At 50.8% G+C, this 26732-nt stretch overlaps 1 protein-coding gene across 8 annotated transcripts in view; it reads right to left on the reverse strand.

Moving 5' to 3' along the window:
- OTOF (otoferlin) overlaps positions 1-26732 on the reverse strand; it is a 216395-nt gene that overhangs the window by 47884 nt on the left and 141779 nt on the right. For all 8 annotated transcript variants that reach the window (XM_074947330.1, XM_074947327.1, XM_074947329.1 and 5 more), the window contains 10 exons: positions 18761-18837; positions 13795-13921; positions 13408-13462; positions 10690-10821; positions 9102-9164; positions 8382-8466; positions 6094-6253; positions 1948-2134; positions 1458-1644; positions 598-821 (listed from right to left, as the gene is read on the reverse strand). In XM_074947330.1, the coding sequence (XP_074803431.1) occupies positions 598-821; positions 1458-1644; positions 1948-2134; positions 6094-6253; positions 8382-8466; positions 9102-9164; positions 10690-10821; positions 13408-13462; positions 13795-13921; positions 18761-18837 (1297 nt within the window). The remainder of the gene's footprint in view (positions 1-597; positions 822-1457; positions 1645-1947; positions 2135-6093; positions 6254-8381; positions 8467-9101; positions 9165-10689; positions 10822-13407; positions 13463-13794; positions 13922-18760; positions 18838-26732) is intronic.

A 26732-nucleotide genomic window follows, 5' to 3' on the forward strand; every position in this document is an offset into this window, starting at 1 on the left:
AATAAAGGAAACTTTGACCCCAAAAGGCGTTCTGAGCTGAAAAATGGAAATGTTTCACTTCAAAAAGGCTGAAACAAAAGGACACCATTTTTCAGAATTTGTTCTTAGCTTTTTTCTCGCTCAGTGAACCATTCAGTGAAATCAACACAAAATGGCACAACGTTTTGGGGTCGCCAAATCTACATTTTTTTTTTTGGCCGAAAAAAATGTTTTTGTCGAAAAATGTCGTCCACCTCGGGATACGGAGCCTTTCACCGCTTGGTCCCGGGTTCAGTCCCCGCCAAGAGGTGGTGGTGGGGGCAGGGCAGACAGACAGCTGTTATCACATGAAGGCTATTTGGTCGCCGGCGCGAAACAAGGGTCTCTGGTGACCTGTTTCTAACAGAACAGATGTCTCCAGACCCCAAAAACCGCGCCCTGGCTGGGACTAACTTTCCCTGTTGGTGGCCGTCCCAACAGGGGCAGACTGCCCCTGCCCCATGCTCGCTGCACTGAGAGACAAGGGATGAACAGGCCTCGGAGGGGTGAAGCAACCTGACCGTCAACTCGCAAGACGTGGCACGGGAGCTGGCTAGGGAAATGGTGGGGTTGACTCACGTCTGTGACCGGCGTGGCCTGCTCCACTTGCACCTCTGTGGAGCTGGTGATCTCCGGGTTGCTGGTGTCCAGGATCTCCACGGCGAGGCTGAGGAGCAGCCGGGCGCGGAAGGAGACGCCCTCGCCCAGGCCCTCGTTCAGGTCCTGGTGCTCGTCCATCAGGGTGTAGTTCCGGGTGGAGCCATACATGTTCACCCAGGCTGGGCCGAAGGTGGGCAGGAAGCCTGCAGCAGAGAGAACATGCCTGGTGATCGGGGCGAGGGCAGTGCAAACACCATGACATGGCCTCACCTGAGTGGCGTGGGCATGGAGGACTGTGTGAATGTGCACAACTGCACCGGTGCATGCCTTCACGGGTGCCCAGACGTATGTGTGTGAGCACAGGCTGCCGGTGCACAAATACCACTGCCTATCATCACGCTGACCAGTATCACCTCACCGTTTCCTTGTGCTCCCCCACCTGTCTGTCTCTGTCTGCCATCTCTCGTCTTACACGTAGCTGGGTAGTTCTTTGGGGCAGGGTGGACTTTTTGTTCTGTGTTTGTACAGGGCCTAGCACTGATTGGGGTTCACAGGTGCTACGGTAATACAAATAACAACAACAAGGTGGGAGTGTATCAGATTTGCACCTGCCTGTGGCAGAGCTTGTGGAAGTGACTAGTGGGCTTCGGGGCCCAGCTGGAGATGTCTTACAAGGGCCTGATTTGCAGAAGATGGGTGCGCAGCACTTTCTGAAGCGAAGCCTCTCAGGCCGGGCACCCAAGCTCACTAATCTCTAGGCTGAAGGGGGAGGTAAGTGGGGCCTATGCCGTCATGTCGGCCTTTTCCAACGGGGTGGAGGATCAGCCCCCGGGCTTTACCTTTGTCCCCTTCGTTGGAGATCTTGCGCAGGTCAATGAAGTGGGTGCCGATGGCCATGTCGTTGACCTTGTCCGAGTCCCGGATCTGGACCTTGAGCCGCTTGCACAGAGGGGGGAACATCTCCGTGAAGATGATCTGCTCGTTCCACAGGGGCTCATAGCTGCTCTTCTGCACTGACGTTTTCCCCTGCCGGACGGGAAGAGCGGGAGCAGGATCGTGGAGTGGCCTAGGCTAATGACCACCAGGCTGTCTTCACCTGTTGCCCCTGCTCGTGGTAACCAACGGACCATGCACTGAGCCAGCGATTCTCTCCTCCCAGCATATGCAATGGGACCTTCCCGCGACTGGTGGCTATCGCAAAGTGCTCAACAAAATTGTTCACGTTGTTTGGACACAACAGAGGAACGTGGCAAACAGGAAAGCTTTGCCCAGTGATTGCCTTTCCCAGGGCATCTCCCAGTGCCACGGCTCAGCAAATAACCTGCTTACCTTCTGCCCTGCAAACAGCACCTGGACGTAGGGGTCCACCAGATCCTTGTTCTCTCCGATGAGTGCCTTCTTCACGTTGGCCATGAGGCTGGTGTTCATGCGGGGTAGCCCCTCCGCGCGGTAGATCTTGATGTAGAAACGGGCCCACTGCCGCTCTGGCGGGATGCCATCTGGAAGAAGCAGGTTCCTGCAATGTGGACACAGACAGACAGGGCTGGAGGGGGTAACTGGGCCCAAGGGGAGGAGTTGGCTAGTCACGCCGTGGCTGAGGGACCGACTCTGGGGAGGCGAGACTTTCAGAAGTGGGCACACCTTCCCCTTCACGCTCTGCGTCTCCCTTCGGCACTGAAGAAGAACATAGATGAGTGACCACGTCTGGAGCCAAGTTGGCTTCATTGCTACATCTCTGCCAAATCTCCCGATTCAGCATGGAGACTGGCCGTTTTACGAAGGACTCCCCATGGATCTGGCCTTGCAATGCATGTGACCATTGGGCTGGATCTCATGAACGGGTTCTCATCCATATGGTCTCTGGTCTTGCTATTTATTTCCACCCTGAGATCTGTCCAGGGATAAGGGCTAATGTAGTGCCAATCTTTAAAAAAGGGAAGAAGGAGGATCCTGGGAACTACAGGCCAGTCAGCCTCACCTCAGTCCCTGGAAAAATCATGGAGCAGGTCCTCAAAGAATCAATCCTGAAGCACTTACATGAGAGGAAAGTGATCAGGAACAGTCAGCATGGATTCACCAAGGGAAGGTCATGCCTGACTAATCTAATCGCCTTTTATGATGAGATTACTGGTTCTGTGGATGAAGGGAAAGCAGTGGATGTATTGTTTCTTGACTTTAGCAAAGCTTTTGACACTGTCTCCCACAGTATTCTTGTCAGCAAGTTAAGGAAGTATGGGCTAGATGAATGCACTATAAGGTGGGTAGAAAGCTGGCTAGATTGTCTGGCTCAACGGGTAGTGATCAATGGCTCCATGTCTAGTTGGCAGCCGGTGTCAAGTGGAGTGCCCCAGGGGTCGGTCCTGAGGCCAGTTTTGTTCAATATCTTCATAAATGATCTGGAGGATGGTGTGGATTGCACTCTCAGCAAATTTGCAGATGATACTAAACTGGGAGGAGTGGTAGATACGCTGGAGGGGAGGGATAGGATACAGAAGGACCTAGACAAATTGGAGGATTGGGCCAAAAGAAATCTGATGAGGTTCAATAAGGATAAGTGCAGGGTCCTGCACTTAGGATGGAAGAATCCAATGCACCGCTACAGACTAGGGACCGAATGGCTAGGCAGCAGTTCTGCGGAAAAGGACCTAGGGGTGACAGTGGACGAGAAGCTGGATATGAGTCAACAGTGTGCCCTTGTTGCCAAGAAGGCCAATGGCATTTTGGGATGTATAAGTAGGGGCATAGCGAGCAGATCGAGGGACGTGATCGTTCCCCTCTATTCGACACTGGTGAGGCCTCATCTGGAGTACTGTGTCCAGTTTTGGGCCCCACACTACAAGAAGGATGTGGATAAATTGGAGAGAGTCCAGCGAAGGGCAACAAAAATGATTAGGGGTCTAGAGCACATGACTTATGAGGAGAGGCTGAGGGAGCTGGGATTGTTTAGTCTGCAGAAGAGAAGAATGAGGGGGGATTTGATAGCTGCTTTCAACTACCTGAAAGGGGGTTCCAAAGAGGATGGCTCTAGACTGTTCTCAATGGTAGCAGATGACAGAACGAGGAGTAATGGTCTCAAGTTGCAATGGGGGAGGTTTAGATTGGATATTAGGAAAAACTTTTTCACTAAGAGGGTGGTGAAACACTGGAATGCGTTACCTAGGGAGGTGGTAGAATCTCCTTCCTTAGAGGTTTTTAAGGTCAGGCTTGACAAAGCCCTGGCTGGGATGATTTAACTGGGAATTGGTCCTGCTTCGAGCAGGGGGTTGGACTAGATGACCTTCTGGGGTCCCTTCCAACCCTGATATTCTATGATTCTATGATTCTATGAAGTCGCTTAAATAGGTGTTGTCCTGAATGGGCAACGAGCGGAACGCCCCTGCCAGTGTGGGACCACCCCCACCAGTGTGGGAACGCCCCCACCAGTGCGACCTCCCATGCACCATGCAGAGGATGCCATTTTGCTCAACCAAATGGCGTCTTCCATATAGTGCGACCATCACGCTGAGCGGAGGATGCCAATGGAATCCTCTGTGTGGCAAAAGTGCCAGAATGCCGCTCCGGCCCCACGACCGCACTATGTTGTCTGGGGCAAGGTGGGGGTAACTTCCTGGCTACATCAGTGGACAGCACAACCTTCTGGCTAAAAATGGGCCAGATTGCACCCTCAGTCACCCACCTGCAACCTCAGGGATGTCAGATGGGGCCAGAATAAAGCCTGGGGCGGTTGCAGCAAATGGCGTGGGACATCCCTTCTAGCCTGGTTGCCGGGGATGCTGTATAACCAGGGGGATGCTAGGTAACCAGACAGGGACCTGAGGTTTGGCTTTAAAGGCCCCAGGCACCTCGAGCCACTTCATTGCTCTATCACTGTGGGGGTGAACTAAGTTTTGAACCTCATGGACTTTTCTCCTGAGTATTTTGTAGGGATTTTCAGTGCTCTGCATCAACACTTCTGCAGGCTTCCCACTCCTGTGTCCCCCACAGACCCAGGCCAGCAAGGGGAGTGGCAGGACAGCTTCCCTGCAGTGCCCTGACAATGAGTTTAAGTAGGGTCTGAATGAACTCTCCCCTGACAGCTAGTTCTGGAGGGAGAGAGACTTTAGGAGCAAACTGTATTTACATGAACACACCTACTCTGCCTGCGTATCCAGCAGACAGAAGCTGTGTAGCTCCAAGTGATCGGCTTTGGCTGGTGTTGGGTTACAAATCCCTTTAGTACTGAGTGCAGGGATAGTGAAACGTTGTTATCTTCCTTGTATGACTAAAGGGGAGCAGAACTGTGCTGAGCTTGTCCCGACTGAGGGGTCACCCTCAGCTGAAAGGAACTTACTAAGCCAGGGGCTCGAATGCCAGACCCCTGTGAAAGTAAGAGGGGTGGGGACAGGTGTTTCAGAGAGGGTGTGGGGATTCCCCCCTCAAACGTCCTTGGGCTGGTTTAAGCTGTTTCTACCCACTGTTAAAAAATAAAGCTAAATAGCTTCCTTGGGAGCCTTTTGTTATGTTAAAGTGCTCAAATGGGAGCGGGTGTCGCGGGCGATGGGGCAGTGTTTCTGCCCAGGCTGCACAGAGCTGATAATCGCTAAGAGACGGGATGTGCAGAGGTCACAGCAGAGGGGCAGGTGGCAGCAGAAGGTGACTGACAGTCGGACAGTGAATGAGCAGCTGGCGAGGTGGCCAGGCTCTCACCCATATGCACCTCTGAGCCCCGGGTGCTCACTGGCCAAGGACAACCTCTGTGAGTGGGGTGTGGTGAGGGGGGCACAGTAAAGGAACTATTGGCTGTAGAACTCAAGAACGTGGGGTGGAAGGCCCGGCCCCACGCACTCTGCGGGGGGGGGGGCACGTCCTGCTCACAGTTTTATGTTTATGAATCCCGCTTGCGGCATTTTCCCTAATTCATGTCAGGTGACTTCTCTCCTTTCATTCAAAGTTTCTTTTCTACACTCAGACTCTGTGCTTGCAAGTGGGGAAGTATTGCCTCTCAGGTGCCCAGGGGTGGTGTGTAAATTTCCCAGGTCACTGGGTGGGGGCTCAAGCCGGTTCTGTGCTGTATTGTTGAAAAGGAACCCCGAGATATTGAACCCAGCCGTAGTTGCTGCTGGCTCCACCTGGCAGAAGCTAGAGCAACCCCCTTTTCTAGAGGAGAAGACAGCCTCCCTGGCCCATACAGTCCTTGGCATCTTTGCTGAGGCTGCCAACAACGTGGCCTGCTGGAGCAGTGGTTTAACAATGCAGGCACTAGGCCGAGACCTCTCAAAAGTGTTTTGCCAACAGACGCCAACTTGGCTGTCAGTCATGACCGCCCTGGGCTGGACTGGAGACCTGGCAGTTGAAGACCTGTTACAAATCACTGAAACCCATCAATCTACCCCACATGGATCTGTGGCACAAGGATGGTCCCTGAGCTGTGAGAGACGGCTAATGTTTGGAGGTGGCTAATTCCAGAGTGGTGAACCCAGTTCCATGCTGCCTCACCCCTCGATGTCATCCTCGTCTGTCTCGTTGGCTTTGTGCGGCGTCTTTATGTTGTCCCCTTTCCCCACCACAGCGATGTCACACTTCAGGTACCCTTTCAAGCTGGCCGTGATGTCCTCGGGATCGGACAGGATGGCCCATTTGTGGTAGAACTGATGCTCTGGAAGCCAGGAGGCAGGGAAAGTCAGTCACCAAAAGAAAGTTCAGGGGTTATTTATGGAGTAGGAAACTGTCTGACCCTTTTCTGCGTCCTCCATGTGGGAGTGCATGTCTCAGCTCCCATGAGTGAGAGGAATACAGATGGCACTCCATGCTTTTTATGCTCAAAATCTTTCTCAAAGGGGAAAATCCCAGTGATGTAGCCTGTAAAATACTAGCTGCCTGTTATCTGAAGCTCTTCTGAGCCCACCCCAAATGCCTATATATTTTGAAAACTATATCAGGGTTTTGTGTAGTGCCCATAGCTTCTCAGTGGAGGCGAAACCCGTAGGTAAACTGCGGAGTGACCTTATCAACTGCATTTTTCACACCCTTTTGATTGTTTCACCTGCACTCTGCCTACCAATTCAGCTCAGCCAGGACAACCACTAACACGCCAAAGTGGCTGTCAGTTTTTTTAAAAAAAATCAATCTGCCACAAACAGGTTTCCCTCTTACCCCACCCCAAATGGGACATTTCTCCCCAGTTTCGCATCGGCAGTGGTGCTGGATGGGTGAGATTCAGTCCTGGACAAGAGGCAGGGTGGTGGTCCACTATCTTGTAAAGGGCAGCAGTGCCAGAGCAGAGTGAAAGGGCCATGGCCTTAAAGTCCCTATAAGTGTGGAGCCTTTTCCAATGGGATACAACCTTTGGCATATTGTGACATTTTGCACCTTAAAAATTGCACCATTATTCTGTATAGAAAATAAAAAGTAATTTTAGGCCCTTTTAGAGGTTTCTTAAATGTGTTAGCTATGACTTATCTCCTTCCAAGGCAAGCCCACTGTGAACCAATGGTCTAGATAAGCCCTGGGATCCAGGGACTACTTGATGCCAACTGGCAGAAGGCATAAGGGTTGCGTAGGGGTTTATAGGGATCCCCTGGATCTGATGTCTACATAATAATGGGCCAAAGGTGGAATGTGAGGTCTCCACCAACAGCCAGAGCTACGCTAGTCATCAGGGAACGTATATAAAGATCCTATTTAATCGGTTAAGTATCTGTACTGAAAACTATGTTCTTAAGGTAGGTGAGTTAAGGCAGGTCAGCTGAAGGTGACAAACAGGTTCTGTTCAGGCAGGGTTAGGAGACACTTCTCCCTCCTTGGCTGACCATTGTGTATGCTGTATCTTACGAAAGACTCTTTCATACAGAGCCATCAGCTTATCAAGACAGCGGAGACAAGAGATCTCAAAGCTTACAGGAAGGAAGACACAACAGGAGAATTACAGAATTAGTCAGGTATATCAGGAGAATACAAGGGGACACATGGCTTCCTTCCCCTAGGAGATAAGCTGAGAGCGTAAAAAGGGATCACAGCCAACCTGGCAGAAAAACAGCGGGAGAAAGATTTTGAGTGAGCTAAACGTCCTTAGAGAATCATAGAATCATAGAACTGGAAGGGACCTTGAGAGGTCATCTAGTCCAGTCCCCTGCATTCAAGGCAGGACTAAGTATTATAGAGAAGACGGTGTCTTGTTAGTTAAGTCTAGACTCTAGAAGGTGTATTATGATTTTGGTTTAGATGTAACCAATTGTTTCCAATACTTCTACCTACTTGTGATTATTTGAATCTCTGTTCTTTGTTAAATAAACTTATGCTTGTTTTCACAATAAACATCGCTAAGCCCTGTATGCAGTGCTGTTGTAGCCATGGCAGTCCCAGGATATCAGAGACATGGTATATAGCCCCAAGAAGCGTCACCACCCTGCCTTGCCAGCTGGAGGGACGGGCCAAATGAGCCCCAATAGTAACATTTCTTGTTGCGTGTGTGCAAACACAATGAAGGGAGAATGCAGACGGGCGGACATTTCCTTGACAGGCCTATCAATCAGCTTCTTCGGTCACTGACATGGCATAAACCAAACACACCGTGGGATGGGAATGGCCCGAAGGTTTTGTCGGCACATCACTTGTGAGCATGGCAGCCATCCCAAACAAGCGCTGATAAAACCTTAAGCCCCCACCCCCTTCTCTCCATTTCAACTGACCCACAGAGAGGCCAACCCTTCTGTTAACAAAGTGGGGTTTGAGCACAGACTTTTCCCCAGGCATGAACCACCCCCGCCCAAGCCACTGCTACGTACCAGGCTGCGTGTAAACGGTCCCAACATCCATTTTGAAGGAGCCCACCAAGGTCCCACTGCGCAAGAGGTTCTTAGAGTGGATGACCTTTCGATCAACAAAGGCACAGGCAAGTCAGTATGCACTGAGCTACTGCACCGCCCCCAAGCCCAGCCATGCGGGGAGTGGGGCAGCAGGTCCCAGAGTGCGGATTCAGCCTCCCAGATCTGGAAATGTCATGAACGAGATGGGTGCATGGGGGAGGGTTCTCTTAGTCTCCCTTGAGCATGGGCCCACACACGGCGAAATCTGGCATCTCTGCCGAGGACCTGAATGGCAGGTGGAAGCTGGGGATCAGCACGGAGGTGCGTTAGCAGAGCGGCATGTGACCGGACTGGAAGAGCAGGATGGGGCTCAGGTGAATGGGCTGGGCGCGAGGTGCTGAGACTGGAATTGCAGCATGTGCTCTAGTCTACAAGCGAGCCCTGCATGGGCGTACCCAGGCCTGGAATAACAGAGGGCCCTGGACTAGCAGAGGGAGCTGTGGGCCAGGAGAGAGGGGCACCGGCAAAGCTCTTGCTCAGGGAAGCTTGCACAGTGGCTGACAGCGGCATCCCCCAGCTCCTTCCCTCACTTTCCACCCGCAAACGCCACCGGCAGGTGAAACGGGCTCTTTCCACCCATGCTCTGACAGGGCAGCGAAGGGGCCGCACGCACGCGCGCACCCGCTCAAGCACGCTTACCGACAGTCTGATGACTTTATCGAACATGACGTCCGGGGGCACGTGGAAATCAAAGACGAAGTACTGCAAAGGAAAGGGAAGCCGTAAGGGAGGGGGAACCAAGGGGTGTGCCTTTCGGAGGGAACATCAAAATGGCTACCAATGACCAGCCCTCATTACCAGAGATAACCATCGCATGGGAGTGGCTCCGGGCAACAGAAGTTGCTGAGGAGGTGGGGTGGGGGGGTGAAGCAAGATCCAAATCACCTTAGAAAATGACAGCGTTTGTGGTCAAATGGAATGGAAAATATGATCCGCTATGAAAACTGGGTCAATGGGACAAGGGTCAGTAAATTCAACATAGATCAAGCGAACAGACGCTTTCTCTCGTTGTAAAAGCACTCAGAGGCATTGGCTGCTTTCCCTGGGTTTTCGCTCATCCTAGTCGCGCAGGTGCTGTCGGGGCAGCTCGGATCTGGTTCTGAATTCCATCCCCCTGACCCTGTCAGGAAGCAGAACCAGTCTCAGGGTGACCTAACGAGCACAGGTGGCCTGCACAAGGCTGCCTGATGGGGTGGAAGAGTCAACAGACCGGCTGCTCAAAGCATTTGCCCCTGGCTTCGATAGCGCTTCGGCCTGCTTGTTTCCACCCTTTCCTTGCTCCAGTTCTGGCGCTGGCCGTAAGGCCCCCAGGGGTCTAGAACCCAGGGCTGCAGAGCCACCAGGCAAGCGCCAGCTCCAGGCCATCACCCAGAGGCAGCTGCAATTAGCTCGCGCTCCACTGCCCACAGACCACAGGAAGTCCTGCCTCAACGGTTGTGATAGGCAGCAGCCTCCTGGCTCCTGATTGGCTCCCTGCCCTATATAAACCCAAGGGGCAGTCCAAGATGTGTCCACGCAACAGTGTGGATCTCTGTAGATGCCAGGATCAGTCCTACTCCTGAACTGGCTTCAGGCTTGATTTGAACTTTGCCTCCTGACCCGGACCCTGAAACCTGACTTGAACTCTGACCCTTGGTGTTGACCCTGGCCTGGAACCTGACCGCAAACTCCTGCGCTACCCCTCAGGTTTGACCCTGCTCTGACCTTTGGTCCTGACTGCCCTTGATAGGATTCTGAGCCTAAGCTCTGATTCCTGGCTATCGACTCCTGCTCCAACCACTGGCGTGACTTCCCATGTCCCGGGCACTCACAGACCCATCCCAAACACAAGGACACGCATGTTGAGAGCGGACAGACCCTGGGTCAGGCGCTGCCTCATTCACAAGGCCACTTTCTGTAGTGCTGGTGTGCTTCGAAGAGCCAGCGTTCTGCTGGAACGTGGGGCAGGTCCCACGGTCTCTCCTGCCCCAGGCACCTAGTCCCACCAGGCCCGTGGAGCAGTACCGGAGCGGCTTTTAATCCCAAGTATTTGGCACGTTAGTCAGCAAGGCAGCAGTTCTCCAAGCCCAGTGCAATACTCTGAGGCGTCCTGTGACTATCAATGGCTAGATCCTACCTTTATCTTCCGCTAACCCTGACCCGAGAAGTCAAACACCCAGCTCAGTCTTGTCTCTACATCTGCCTACAGGTGTGTGTCAGAGCCAGGTCTGGGGAGAGGCCAGCTCACCTCATTGTAGTAGGGGCAGTTGGTTGACTCCTTCATGGATGTGTATTTCTTCTCTTCCCCCACCTCCACGCACACCACGGGGTCCATGTTCAGCCCCACCAGCTGCCGGGCCTCGATGACTGTGATGCTCACCTGGGGAGGGGAGATAGGGACACCCCCCTTGTGAGAACCGGGTTCATCGCTTCTCCGCGGTATCCGCCGGCCTGCATTCGTCTGCCGACGTGAGATCAGTGCTGGTGGGGAGGTGCCAGAGCGACAGCCCGAGACCCCAGGCAGGGTCAGCTTCCCTACCCCAATGCTGCTGATGTCCTCACGCCCTGGCCTGGAGCGGACGTGAGCTTATTTAGGCCAGAGCCTGTCCTCTGAGGCTTGGGTCATGAAGTTGCTCTCATTTCGCTAATGGAGTGAAGTTAAACCGATTTAGTTCGGCCAGTGCAGCTTTGCATGTGGACACTCTCCACTGGTTCACACCTGGGTCACACTGGTTTAGGGGTCCCCACATAGTTGCACCAGCTGACCTATGTCAGTTCACACCGTTAGTGAAACTGATACAACATCTGTGCGTAGACAAGCCCTGAGACTCCCAGCTGACAACGATGGTGGCTGGGTCTGTACGAAATGGCCACCCACCCAGCAAGAACTGGACTGAGACCACCTCTGCGCCCCACCTAATTAGCAGCCTCCCTGAATAACAATTTCTCCTCCCCACCCCCGTCCTATCTGTCATATTCTGACTGTTACCTGCATCTTTCAGAAGCACCGTATCAGAGCGATGAAGTGAGCTGTAGCTCACGAAAGCTCATGCTCAAATAAATTTGTTAGTCTCTAAGGTGCCACAAGTCCTCCATTTCAGACTGTGGTTCTCAAATGTAATTGATTTCCTACAATTTTTAGGCATTCAGCAAAAGCCAGTTTGTTATGGAAAATGGATCTACCGAGGGTTAGCAAACAAGCCCCATGTGCACCCCCAACTGTGTTTTGTCATTGCCAGTTCTTCTACACCTCAGAGCTGAGCCATTCCAGACTAAGTCATGTCTCCACACCCTCGTGATCTTCTCCATTCCAGACTAAGTCACGTCTCCACACCCTCGTGATCTTCTCCATTCCAGACTAAGCCATGTCTCCCTTGCCCTTGCAGGACCACAATGATCTCCCAGCTGGCCTGCCTGCTCTTTCCATCTCTTGCTCGTGACTGGTTCAGAATTTACCAGCAGGCTGCATTTCCCCTGTACCCCATGACACTTCCATTACGCCGTTAATGACTGAGCTACACTGGCTCCCCATTAGCCTTACAATCCGGTTTAGTTTATAGTCAAAGCTCTTCAGTTTATATCTCCAATGTATTTGCCTAATTTCATTTGGGCTGCTGCTCCCGCGTGGGACTGGCCATCCACTGGCGATGCGTTCCTGGGACATGCTCCCATTTGGTGGAATGTTCAACAAGTCCACCTGTGGCCGAGCGAGTCACTCGTGTCCCTTTCTCCTGACCAGCTGTGATCTAGATGTTTTAGGGCTCTCTAGGCAGCTGCCTGGTATTTGCAAAGGGCCATGAATACAATCCAGCCAATCAATAATTACAACATCTGCTCAAAACAGGAATGGTTGCGGGCATGCGGAGTGAGAGCAGTCAACAGCCAGACTTCCCCAGGACTCCCTGGCATGAGCTACCCTCCCCAGGCTGTTTCAGAAGGGTCATTCAGAATGACCAGACCCCTGGGTGGGTAGGTGAAGTGCTGCAGTCCATACATGGTTAGCCGGGCATTGCCGCCCTCTACCCGAAACATGGGGAAGATGGAAACATGGGCTCATGTAGATGTCAGCCCTTTTCTGGCACAGGTCTGCTCCTTTAATTCAGTGGATGCCAGAGGCCTGGGATTCTGGAGGCTGATGGTCCCAAGGATGAATTCTTGATGGTCCCAATCCTGTGCTTGCTACGGTCAATACATTAGCTCGAGAAATAGCCACAGTGACAAGCTCTGGTCTTTAGCCCAGCAGCAGGTCATAAGATGTGGCTTGGTGACTCTTTCTGATCAGGAAGAACTAAATAAAGTTTCCATGGCCGCGCACCCAAGCTTTAATTTAATGTTCCCTAGCCCTAAAGGCATCTCCTTGGAGCTATCTGTAACAGACAGCCACCTGCTTCAGAGGTCTCCATGTCAGACCCTAGCCGTGTGCCCCTGTTGGTAAGTTATGTCCTGTCCTTTCAGCCCAGGGCGTCTCCCAGCAGGTCGGGACAAACAGAAACGAAGAGACACGCTGTAAATACATGGAACCCTGGGCATCGCCCGTTTCTGTCCTGTGCCGCCCACCCCGCAGCCTGGCCTGCTAGCCGCTTGGTTGGGGTGGGGGGGGGCGCGCAGCTCGGCTCACCAGGCAGGGCTGGGCCATTGCCCTTCCCCCTAAGCAAAGGCCCCTCTCCCAGGCTGCCCGAATGAGTCTTCTCTTCCCTTCTGGAAAATGTCTGGCCTGCACATCCTCAGCCGTGCCTTAGCCGCTGGCCTGCACCGTTTTTGAGCCCGTCACAATAAACTTCCCAACTGGCCTGAGAGCAGTGGGGCAGACGGCTGAGTTTGGAGGTTCCCCCAAATGTTTGCAGGGAGTCTCTTCCTCCCCCTCCCTCTTTTAATCTCCCCAGCAGGGCATTCTGCTCCCCCCCGCCAGCCTCTAGCCCCAGGAGCATGTGGAGGATAGGCAAGGGGTCACAGCAGCCCCACTTACTTGGTAATCCATTGGCCGGCCAGCACTGGGCTCCATTTTAATGTCAGGCTTTGACCTTGGAAGGGGAGGAGAAAAATCAATGTTCATAAAACAAAGAGATGAGCAGTGTATTCTGGCTGCTGCAAATGTGGAGACCTTGACAAAATATTTGCAAAGCTATTGAGCCTCTTCCCGCCTCTCTCTCTGGATCTAAATGATAGGAAACCTCCCCTGCCCTGAGTTTTGCCTTCTGCAGGTGGCAAGATCTCAGGCAGGTCTTTAAAGAGCCATCGCGGTAACAACCCTGGCTCATCAACCCCCCCCAGAACGCAGGCGGAGTGTGCATCTGGACTGTGGGCCGGGTGATGTCACTTCCTGTCTCGTATTGGCTCAAATTCCTTCCCTCACCTCTTATTCGACACATCGGTGGTAACGGCTGTGACCGAAGCCAGAGAAATGGTGTCTAGGTCGAGGCCTCCTCCGAGCCGCATGGCTTTCCGGTCCAGGTCTCCTGCCTCCAGAATGGCAGGTTCATCTGATGGATGCACACAAACACAGACCAAAGAATGACTTTCCCTCTTGCCCGTGTCTCCCCTATATAATAGCGCGTTAAATATCCGACGGCTCAGCGAAGGCCAGTCAGTGACTCCGAGTCATCCAACCCCAGAACGCAAAGGCAAGGGTCCCAGCATCAAATTACAGGCAAGAGTTTTCAAACCAAGGGAGAGGAGGCAGGCTTTCGTGCTGCATATAATTAACCTGTGAAATTTACAGCTGTAGGATGTTATGGAGGCAAATATCTTAGGAGGATTAAAAAACACAAAGGATCAGAGACATTGAAATTAGTATAATACCTGAAGTTACACTGGCCAGGAGAAGAGTCAGAAAGCTAGCAAATCTCATAATTCAGGACTTGGTGGGTCAAGAAGAATTTCCCCCTATGGTTCAGTGTTACTCAGCTAGATGGATGATGGGTGTGGGTGGGTCCCATGCTCTGCCCTAAAGCACCTGGCATTGGCCACAGCTAGAGAAAACATACCAGACTTCATGGACTGCAGATGTGGCCCAGAGTGGCATAAAGAGGGATACAGGCGGTTCCTATATATATAAGGTGAGATGCTGAACCAGATGGACTGTTCCTCTGTTTGGATGTGGCAGAAAGTGGAATACCAGAGTAGATCATAGATATTGGACATGGGGGAATCATAGAATCATAGAAGATTAAGGTTGAAAGAGACCTCAGGAGGTCATCCAGTCCAACCCCCTGCTCAAAGCAGATCCAACACCAACTAAATCATCCCAGCCAGGGCTTTGTCAAGATGGGCCTTAAAAACCTTTAAGGATGGAGATTCTACCACCTCCCGAGGTAACCCGTTCCAGTGCTTCACCACCCTCCTAGTGAAATAGTTTTCCCTAATTTCCAACCTAGACCTCCCACACTGCAACTTGAGACCATTGCTTCTTGTTCTGTCATCTGCCACCACTGAGAACAGCCGAGCTCCATCTTCTTTGGAACCCCGCTTCAGGTAGTTGAAGGCTGCTATCAAATCCCCCCTCACTCTTCTCTTCTGCAGACTAAATAAGCCCAGTTCCCTCAGCCTCTCCTCATAAGTCATGTGCCCCAGCCCCCTAATCATTTTCATTGCCCTCCGCTGGACTCTCCCCAATTTGTCCACATCCTTTCTGTAGCGGGGGGGGGGGGGGGGGCAAAACTGGACGCAGTTCTCTAGGTGTGGACTCATCAGTGCCGAATAGAGGGGAATAATCACTTCCCTCGATCTGCTAGCAATGCTCATACTAATGCAGCCCAATATGCTGTTAGCCTTCTTGGCAACAAGGGCACACTGCTGACTCATATCCAGCTTCTCATCCACTGTAACTCCCAGGTCCTTTTCTGCAGAACTGCTGCTTAGCCAGTTGGTCCCCAGCCTGTAGCGGTGCATGGGATTCTTCCTTCCTAAGTGCAGGACTCTGCACTTGTCCTTGTTGATCATCATCAGATTTCTTTTGGCCCAATCCTCCAATTTGTCTATGTCCCTCTGGACCCTATCCCTACCCTCTAGCATATCTACCTTTCCCCCCAGTTAGTGTCATCTGTGAACTTGCTGAGGGTGCAATCCATCCCATCATCCAGATCATTAATGAAGATGTTGAACAAAACCGGCCCCAGAAGTGACTCCTGGGGCACTCCGCTTGATACCGGCTGCCAACTAGACATCGAGATGTTGATCACTACCCGTTGAGCCCGACAATCTAGCCAACTTTCTATCCACCTTATAGTCCATTCACCCAATCCATATTTCTTTAACTTGCTGGCAAGAATACTGCTGGAGACTGCATCAAAAGCTTTGCTAAAGTCAAGATATATCACGTCCACCGCTTTCCTTATCCACAGAGCCAGCTATCTCATCATAGAAGGCAATCAGGTTGGTCAGGCATAACTTGCCCTTGGTGAATCCATGGTGACTGTTCCTGATCACCTTCCTTTCCTCCAAGTGCTTCAAAATGGATTCCTTGAGGACCTGCTCCATGATTTTTCCAGGAACTGAGGTGAGGTTGACCGGTCTGTAGTTCCCCGGATTTTCCTTCTTCCCTTTTTTAAACATGGGCACTATATTTGCCTTTTCCCAATCATCCAGGACCTCTCCCGTTCGCCATGAGTTTTCAAAGATAATGGCCAATGGCTCTGCAATCACATCAGTCAACTCCCTCAGCACTCTCGGATGCATTAGATCTGGACCCATGGACTGGTCCAGCTTTTCTAAATAGTCCTGAACCACTTCTTTCTCCACAGAGGGCTGGTCATCTCCTCCCCATGCTGTGCTGCCCAGTGCAGCAGCCTAGGAGCTGACCTTGTCTGTGAAGACCGAGGCAAAAAAACCATTGAGTACTTCAGCCTTTTCCACATCCTCTGTCACTAGGTTGCCTCCCCCATTCAGTAAGGGGCCCACACTTTCCCTGACCTTTTTCTTGTTGCCAACATACCTGTAGAAACCCTTCTTGTTACTCTTCACATCCCTTGCTAGCTGCAACTCCAATTGTGCTTTGGCCTTCCTGATTACACCCCTGCATGCTCGAGCAATATTTTTATACTCTTCCCTAGTCATCTGTCCACGTTTCCACTTCTTGTAGGCTTCCTTTTTGTGTTTAATCTCACCGAAGATTTCTCTGTTAAGCCAAGCTGGTCCTTCTTTCTGTACATCGGGATGGTTTGTTCCTGCACCCTCAATAAGGCTTCTTTAAAATACAGCCAGCTCTCCTGGACTCCTTTCCCCCTCATATTAGTCTCCCAGGGGATCCTGCCCATCCGTTCCCTAAGGGAGTCTAAGTCTGCTTTTCTGAAGTGCAGGGTCTGTATTTTGCTACTCTTCTTTCTTCCTTTTGAACATCTAGTCCATTTTCCGTAGGCTTATTCCCTACAGCACATGTCTTATCTGGTCTAGTTTGAAATGTTTCCTGCAAAGGGGCTTCCTTCTACCATTTCTCCTGGGAGCCTACTCCACAGCCTAACCCATCAGTCTCTCTGTGATGAAGATTGTTGTGATATTTATCTTGAGTTTCCTTTTCCCAATTCCACATCATGATCCCTAGTTACGTCCTCCAGCACCATGTTAAACTATTCCCCTCCCTCCCAGGGATTAGAGCTTTCAGAAACCCATCGTCATGTCTCCGCTGAACCGTCACTTAGCCAAGCTAGATGGGTGCTCAGTCTGCTCCAGGCTGGGATACTGGATAAGATGGACCAGCTCTGGGACAGCATGGGGTGGGACTCCAACCAGAGGGACCAGTGATCGGTTTGGTATGGTGGGAAGAAGATGGGACTCTGTGCCAGATGGACCATTGCTCCGCTTATTCACACTGGCCAGTCCGATGCTTCTCTTCCCGCCCATGTTTCATTGCAAAGGAGGCTGCATTACAGAGCATTAACCTATCGTGTGACAGCGCCCTCTTGGCTCACCTGCGCATGCTCGACCCACTAGTGACACGGTAAGTACCGCACAGTGTATTTCGATATTAGCGCAACGCAAGGCAAGCGGCCTTGTAATCACAGGGTGCAACACACACGTCTCCTGGCTCTCAGCTGCCAGCACCAAGGTGACATGGTAATGACACCTTAGCCAGGTGAGCCCACTACAGCCCTCTTGAGCTGCCGAGGTTACGTAAGCAGAGAGGCATCTGCAGCTGGTAACACAGAGCCACAGCAGTGGGGGAGAAATGGATGGATGGGGACAGGATATTCCTCCATCAGACCCTGCACTGATGCTGCACATGGTACCCAGCCCCTGCAGCCCAGGTGCGACAACAGCCAGGAAGAGAATGCCCTCCAGGCACAGCCTGTCCTCACCCGTGCATCCTGCCCAGAGATCAACATTTGACTTGCCCCGTTGTCTTAACTTCCTGTGTGTTCTGAACAGCGACGCAGGGCAGGTGCCGAGGGGTATATCCATACCGTGTTTCTATAGCTCTTTCCTTCTCCAGAACTCTAATCAGAGAAGTATAGGACTGGAAAGGACCTCGAGAGGTCGTCTAGTCCAGTCCCCGGCACTCAGGGCAGGACAAAATAATAACTAGACCACCCCGACAGATGTTTGTCTAACCTGCTCTTAAAAAGCTTCAATGATGGAGCTTCCACAACCTCTCTAGGTAATTTGTTCCACTGATTACCCACCCTGGCAGTTGGGAATTTTTTCCTAATGTCCAACCTAAACCGCCTTTGCTGTAATTTAAGCCCATTGCTTCTTGTCCTCTCCTCAGAGGCTAAGGAGAACAATTTTCATCCCCCTCCTTGTAACACCTTTTATGTCTCATTTCTCCTACCAATCCTTTTCCCGTGGCTCTATTTCCATTGACGTCTGCACTCATGGGGAAAAAATCCTAACTATGCCGACAGATCTGTCCACCTATCAATCATTCGGGCTGGCTGGCAAATAGTAAGGATTTTCCATGGAAAATATTTGAAAAGAAACAAGATTTTTCCCTCCCCCAAAATTTGAATTTTTTTCATCTAAACGGAAAAAAATCGGTTTGATTTGAATTGAAAGAAAATGAAAAAAAAATCTGTTTCACTCACCCCGTCTTTTCCAGGGGGAAGAAGAAAAACCCTTGAAAAACGAGGGTTCAGTTTGATTTTGATGAAAAATTGAACAGTTGAAAGAAAAAAGATGAAAACCATTTTTACACATTCACTCCCCCTCTCCCCCCCTGCTCCCCCCCCCCCGTCGGTCTGTAACATGCAACATAAAGAAGCAAAGGAGCAGCACAAGTTGATGGGGTACTTGCAGGTCATTGCTAACTCAGCCAGCAGCTGCCTGGTCAGCCAGGTTTCGGCGTGGTCTCACCCAGCTGGGGCCCAGCTCTGCACAGCTGCACGTACCTTGCTTTCGGTGAGGGTCTTCCTTTGGGGGCCGTATCTTGCCCAGCTTCATGGCTGAAAAGACTCCTTTCCCAGCTCTGCAAGAAGTGGGGGGGGGGGGGGAAAGGCAGAACTCACTAAATACAGTAATTGCAGATATTTTTGTCTGGGCATTTCAGCGCTCTGGGGGTTAACCTACCCCAAACTAGGGCACTCTACTCTGGGACTCAGATGCGACCTAGATTTTCATCTGTAGATCTCAGAGTGTTTTACAGAGGAGGCCAGTATCATCAGCCCCATTTCACAGTTGGGAAAATGGAGGCACAGAGCAGTGATGTGATTTACCCATAGTCACCCAGCTGAAGAGGAGGGAATAGAACCCAGCTCTCCCAAGTCCCAGTCCAGTGCTCTATCTACTAGGCCACTCTGCCTCTCTCACGCAGTAACCATACCCCAAACTAGGGTGAAAATATCAGCTAAAATATTCCACTCTGAGTGTTAAATACTAATCAGCCTACCCCAGACTAGAACCAGAACACCCCCAAACTGGGGCTAAAACACCAGGCTGAAATGGGGCCAAGACACCCCAGATTGATAATGGTGACGCGCCATGTGCGCTTGCAGCCATGTGACTTTTTATCCATAAGCTGCCTACCGGCCACAGGTCAGCGGGGGGTGGATTTCCCAAAGCAGAGGGGCCAGCACAAGCCCCAGGCACCACTGACATCCCGCATTGGTTGTGCTTGGTCTCTGCACGGGGGGGGAATTTTCACCCTGAATCATTTTGAACCATAAGACTTGGCCTGCAGCGTGTTTGCCAGCCGCTCATTGCAAATATTCAGCCTCCGGGGCTGGCTCCTTAACTGGTGCGAGTTGTCCTAGAGCGCCATTCACTGCACTGGAGCTGCAACAATTTATAGCCGCTGAGGAGCTGGCCCCTGAAAGCCAGAGTGCGTTGATTACTTTGGATTAACTACACAGATCACATGGTATTTTTTTATGTTGCCTGATTGGATGAAAGTGTCTCAGGTTCCTGGCATACATATTCTCACTTATGGGTTCAAAATTCACTTGCTGTTAATATTCACTGAAAACTCATCAGCCCCACTGTCAGGGCTCCCTCCCCACTCTGGACTCTAGGGTTCAGATGTGGGGACCTGCACGAACAACCCCCTAAACTTATTTTTACTAGCTTAGGTTAAAATTCCCAAGGCACAAATTTCACCTTGTCCTTGAACAGCATGCTGCCACCACCAAGTGATTTAGACAAAGAACAGGGAAAGGACCACTTGGAGTTCCTACTTCCCCCCAAATATCCCCTCAAGCCCTTACACCCCCCTTTCCTGGGGAGGCTTGAGAATAAACAAGATGAGCACAAACCAGCCTTGGATTTTTAAGACCCCAAAACCCCAATCAGATTCTTAAAAAACAGAACTTTATTAGAAGTACAAAAAAAGATAAGAGAACAACTCTGTAAGATCAGAATGGAAGATAATCTTACAGGCAGTCAGATTCAAAACATAGAGAATCCCTCTAGGCAAAACCTTAAGTTACAAAAAGACACAAAAACAGGAATACACATTTCCTCCAGCACAGCGAACTTCACAAGCCAAAACAAAGAAAACCTAATGCATTTTCTAGCTAGATTACTTACTAACTTTACAGGAGTTGGAGCACTTGCATCCTTGATCAGTTTCTGGCAAAGGTATCACACAGACAGCAAAAGCCCTCCTCCCCCCTCCAGATTTGAAAGTATCTTGTCCCTTCATTGATCATTTTGGTCAGGTGCCAGCGAGGTTATCGTAGCTTCTTAACTCTTTACAGGTAAAAGGACTTTGCCTCTGGCCAGGAGGGATTTTATAGCACTGTATACAGAAAGGTGGTTACCCTTCCCTTTATATTTATGACACCCACTGACATTCCTGCCAGTAAAAATGCTCGCTAGAATATTTCTTCAACACTTGCTGATTTATAATGGCATTAAAAATGGGGATCGGGGGGTATTCTGGCTACCTTAGACTCATAGACTTTAAAGCCAGAAGGGACCATCATGATCAACTAGTCTGACCTCCTGCACCTCACAGGCCACAGAACCTCACCCACCCACTCCTGTAATAGACCCCTAACCTCTGGCTGAATCACTGAAGTCCTCAAATCATGGTTTAAAGACTTCAAGTTACAGAGAATCCACCATTTACTCTAGTTTAAACCTGCAAGTGACCCATGCCCTGTGCTGCAAAGGAAAGCAAACCCACTCTCCCTCCTCCAGGGTCTCTGCCAATCTGACCTGGAGAAAAATTCCTTCCCAACCCCAAATATGACAATCAGTTAGACCCTGAGCGTGTGGGCAAGACCCACCAGCCAGACACCTGGGAAAGAATTCTCTGTAGTAACTCAGAGCCCTCCCCGTGTAGTGTCCCATCTCCAGCCATCAGAGATATTTGCTGATAACAGTTGCAGATCTGATTTAAAACCACAACATACAACCAAGGCAAAGCTAGGCACAAAGTGGGTTCAAAACACAGCCAACGTGAGTTTAAATGGATATTCATGGCAAACATTTTGCGGTGTTTGTGGCTGGTTCAGTATAGTATGCTAGTCTGACATAACAATAATTTAATATACTGGCTCCCAAGCTGAATAGAACTTGGTACGCAGGGTTAATAAAATATAGTTCTTTAATACACTGACAACTCTAGCACCGCAGACTGGGTTCATTTCATCTGACGGCATAATAAATATGCAGAGCTTGTCAAGTAATATAACAACTGACTGCAAGTATTTTTGCTCTTTGGTTTCACTGTTATTTGAGTTGGGGGAGAGCTAGGTGAAATTTTTCAACCAAAAGTTTTTAGGTGAAAAATTCTGATTTGACTAAAAGGTTTCACAAATTCCTGTTGATTTCACCAAATTGTTCATTTCAAAGCACCGACCCCCCGCCCCAATTTTAAAAAAATCAAAATGTTTCATTTCAACATTTTCAAAATGAAATGTCTGGATTTTTCATTTGGAAACAACTTTTGGTTTAGAAATTTCATGTAATTTAAAAAAATTAGAAAACTTGAAAAAGGCTCGAAATTGAAACGAAACATTTAGCTTGACCCAAAGCATTTTTTTTCTTTGATTTGCCCAAAATATTGAAAATGTTTCACATCTCTTCTGCCCCGAACCATTCTTTTGTTTCAATTTTTCAGAATTGCCAGCGATCCAGAAAAATCCCTTATTCAGCCAGCTGTAGCTGGGGGTTCACTGTTACTTGTGGAATCATTTTATCTGCTGTTGGTCGTGGACGGGCACCAGTTATCTTGGTGAAAATATTACTGAATCTGGAAAGTTTCATGACTTTTTCACTTCAAGAATGATTCAGCTGGACATCGGGACCAGAAAGAGTATTCTTCGCTATTCTCCAGTCACCAAGAAGCAGAAACAAGGCCACACGGCACAGATGGCCAATCCTATGCCACAAATACCGAAGAGCAAACAGCTGCAGATACAGAGTGAACTACTTGTGACCAACCCAATGGATGAAGTTTGTTTGCTAATCTCTGAGTAGGAATATGCTTGAGGGTCTCACATACATCCATAGCAATGACGATCGGGGAAAAAAGGATTAATTGGATAATTTGTACATTCACGATGAGTGAAACTCACCCCGTGCTGTAGGGCAAGGCACAAGACCCATGACCCACATACATGCAGCGTTTAAGTGGGACTAAAGTGATGTAAGAAGGGTTAAAATCAACGGGCAGATTTCTCCTTGCTGTTACTCCACTGCGTGTGAGTTTGTCTGGAGGTGACTGAGAAAAGAGCAGAACTGAAAAGCAGTTTATAAATCTGTACTGATCTCTGCTTAACAACAATCTTCTATTATTCAGCTTGCAAAGAGCTTTTGCTTTAAGAACATCATTCTCTCCAACATCCTGCTTCCACTTGGCAGCTGGAGAACTTCAGCAGATTCTGCGCATTTGGGCAGGACTGTAATTATTCCTCCCGATGTAATTAAACGTCGTTCTTTTTAATTAGTCGCTCCAAACCCCAAATCCATCTCCGGCCCAGGGGTGGTACAAGACAGCCGCTTACTGGCAGCTGATTACCACATAATGAACAGCCACTGAAGCCATGTTATTAAATATTAAGGTGTGTTTTAATTTGGGAACAAAAAAGAAGGCAGAGGGTGTGTGCGTGCGGGCGGTAGGGGGGCGTTGCAGCACTGTAGGGTGGAATCAGAGAAGAAAACAATGCTCCTAAAGCTCCTCTATGCACGGCAAAGAAAGAACTCATTCCAATGGCATGAATGGGAATCACAGCTCCCATTCAGCATAGCCCTTCAGCACAGGTCTAATCCGTCTCAGCAAACCAGTTCAGCACTGGCTTCCTGTTAAGCATGTTCGCATGCCCTTTGCTGAATCGGGATGGGTGGAAGTGTGTGGCTGAAGGTTTGCACATGGGAATCATTAAGAAAGGGAGAGATAATAAGACAGACAATATATTGCCTCTCTATAAATCCATGGGACACCCACATCTTGAATACTGCGTGCAGATGGGGTCGTCACATCTCAAAAAAGAGATATTGGAATTGAAAAAGGTTCAGAAAAGGGCAACAGAAATGATCAGGGGTATGGAACAGCTGCCCTGTGAGGAGAGATTAATAAGACTGGGGCTTTTCAGCTTGGAAAAGAGACAACTAAGGGGGATATGATAGAGGTCTATAAAATCATGACTGGTGTGTTAGTCTCTAAGGTGCCACAAGTACTCCTTTTCTTTTTACAAGAACTAGGGGTCACCAAATGAAATTAATAGGCAGCAGGTTTAAAACAAACAAAAAGCAGTATTTCTTCACACAGTCAACCTGTGGAACTCCTTGCCAGAGGATGCTGTGAAGGCCAAGACTATAACAGGGTTCAAAAAAGAACTAGATGCTTTCGTGGAGGATAGGTCCATCAATGGCTATTAGCCAGGATGGGAAGGGCTGGTGTCCCTAGCCTCTGTTTGCCAGAAGCTGGGAATGAGCGACAGGGGCTGGATCACTTGATGATTCCCTGTTCTGTTCATTCCCTTTGGGGCACCTGGCACTGGCCACTGTCGGAAGACAAGATACTGGGCTAGATGGACTTTTGGTCTGACTCAGTCTGGCTGTTCTTATGAGCTCCAGCGCTTTGCTAAATATTTCAAGGGAGGACTACAAATAGCCCCCTGTATTGTCTGATATTTTCACTAGGAGGCTGTCATGATCGCCCCACCACCGCCCTCACTGTTCCCCGGGGGACCTTTGCAACTCTCTCCATGGACCTCATCCCCAAGCCCAGCTCTCTGCCTCATTCACCCACCCTTTCAATCAGATCAGCAGAGGACACCCCTGTGCTGGCACAGGGGAGCCAGATCAGCTTCATTTAAAGGGGCCAGCTCCCCTACGACAGAGTGCAAACGAGGGCTCCAAAATATGTGTCTTGCCTTAAGGTCCCTGCCGGATCCTCTAGCCCATGCTGGAGGAGGGTTCCCAGCCCTGGCTGACCGACACGGAGTAGGGTTTATAGGAACAGGAGGCTTCCCCCATGAAGATAGGGTTAGGACCTGCCACACATGTGCATCCCTTCCCCGCTCCTTCCATTCCCAGTAACGAATGAGGCAATTTTCCCTTCTTTCGGTCTTTTTTCTTAAAGGCCGCATGCTCCTGGGAGCAAGGATGCAGCAAACTGCCGGCCACACGACAACTGGGAAGAGCGAGAAAAATTCCTACTTTCCAGAGAAAAAAGAAAGAGCGAATGAGAGAAAGAGAGAAGCATTCAGGGCCGACACATCCTCGGGGCTGCCAATGACAGAATGCTCTAGCTAGCTCCCCCCGCCCGCCCCCAACCCTCCCATGGCTCCAAGTCCCACCTGTCACCCTTTCAGGTCAAGGTAAAGTGAGAGATGGCAAATACCTCCCCCCTTCCCCGGACCCCCCATTTCCATGCACGGCCAGGTTCTACCTTCACCAGCTGACAGTCCACAGTCCGGCTGTCCCCGAGAGATGGGCAGAGACAGGAGAGCGCCTACCTGGCTGCTAGGGCGCGTGCCGCCCAGCAGCCATCCCTGCCAGAGCCCACCTTAGAGCAGGAGCGGGGGCTACGAAACCAGCAGCAAAGCCTCTGGCCGCGCTGGGGTTGATCTGGGGGCGGACGAGGCGGGGATCTCCCGCCGATTCTCCGCTCCCACCTGCCTCTGGCTCTTTGCCGTATTAAAGAAAAGTTAAGCCCCCTCACCCCCAGACAAAGCGGGGAGTGGAAGGGAGCTGGCTGGGCGGGCGGCGGTGGAGAGCTGACACCGTCCCTGCATGAATATTGGATGAGGGCCCAAGAACCTGAGATGCCAGGCCCTGGTCTGGCAGTCGTTGCAGGTGGCACCGGCCCTTTGCAAAGGGCTCCGGCCTGGGTTTTTTCCGGGTCACTTTGAGACCCAGCCTCCCGGTTCCCCTCCCTGTCTCTCCCACAGGGGGTGCAGATAGAGAGGGGGCCTGGGGGCATGCGTCCGTGCAGGGGGCGCTGGCCGCCTCTCCCCACAGCCTGTGTCCCAGCCCTGAGGCCTGGATCTGGTTACAGGCTGCCATTGAATTATTCACAGCTGGCTCTCACTTTTTAACCATCACTTCTTTGAGGGGGGAGGGGACACTGGCGCCTTTCATCTCCTCGTCCACGATCATGCCTTAAAGAGACAGGATGTCAGCCGAAAATCAGGGGCTGGCCCCCGTACCCCCACCTAGCAAAGCCAGTGGGTCCCCCCCGCGGATTTCCCCTACGTATGCAAATCTTTGCATGGTCGCAGAAACGCCATAACTGCTTCTATGCCACCTCCTCCTGGCACAGAGTGCTTGGCTGAGGGCAGAGGTGGCGGTCCGAATGTCTACACACCCTGGCAGTCATCCACAGATAATGGCCTGGCCCCTTGGGTCAAGGGACAGCCAGGTGTAAATTAGAGCAGCCCTGAGGCTGCCAAATCAGAATCCTCCACTCATTCGTACCAGGGTCAGGGTCAGATACCAACCCGGCACTGGGGAAGACGACAGCACAAGGTGCAGGGCCATGGGAACCAGACCCCACATCTCCAGTATTGTTCCTATTCCTTCTTTCATAGTGGATTGAAATTCTCTCCAGCGCGGAGAGTCAGCACCAAGTAAATAGAGTGGGACTGTGAGCTGGCCTTTGCATGGAGTCAATTTCACTCAAGTCAGAAGGTGAGAGGCCAGGGGGTGGGCTAGCACCTATGAATGCTACCATAACCTATCACCTCATTCACCTTGGGCATAGAATCATAGAATATCAGGGTTGGAAGGGACCTCAGGAGGTCATCTCATCCAATCCCCTACTCAAAGCAGGACCGATCCCCGACTAAAGGCGTCGCAGACACGGTAAGCCATAGCCATCACAGCTGAACCGGAGAGCCCAGAAACCAGCCAAGGGCACCCTCCGAGTGGCCCCTAGAAAGCCAGGGATCCAGGCGGAGCAGAGCTGCCGAGTTTGCTCTCTAGCCCCCAGGGAGCACTAGGAAGTCATAGAATCAGAGAATATCAGGGTTGGAAGGGACCTCAGGAGGTCATCTGGTCCAACCCCCTGCTCAAAGCAGGACCAATCCCCAACTAAATCATCCCAGCCAGGGCTTTGTCAAGCCTGACCTTAAAAACCTCTAAGGATGGAGATTCCACCCCCTCCCGAGGTAACCCATTCCAGTGCTTCACCACCCTCCTAGTGAAAAAGTTTTTCCAAATATCCAACCTAAACCTCCCCCACTGCAAGTCCTCACAGCAAAAGCCAACTCTGAACAGGATGGAACAGGAAAGCTGAGAAATGTGGCTGTTACAAATGAGGGAGAACAAGTTTGCTTAGATTGACTCTGTCTTGGGAGAGAGCTGGGGGAGAAATTGTATCACGACAGGGAAACAGAATATGACTTTGAAACATCTTAGTGCCATTTCTTATCACACATCAGAGCAAGTGAGGTCTTTGTCCCTTTCTATCAG

Source organism: Natator depressus, chromosome 3, assembly GCF_965152275.1.
Source record: "Natator depressus isolate rNatDep1 chromosome 3, rNatDep2.hap1, whole genome shotgun sequence".
Classification (NCBI taxonomy): domain Eukaryota; kingdom Metazoa; phylum Chordata; order Testudines; family Cheloniidae; genus Natator; species Natator depressus.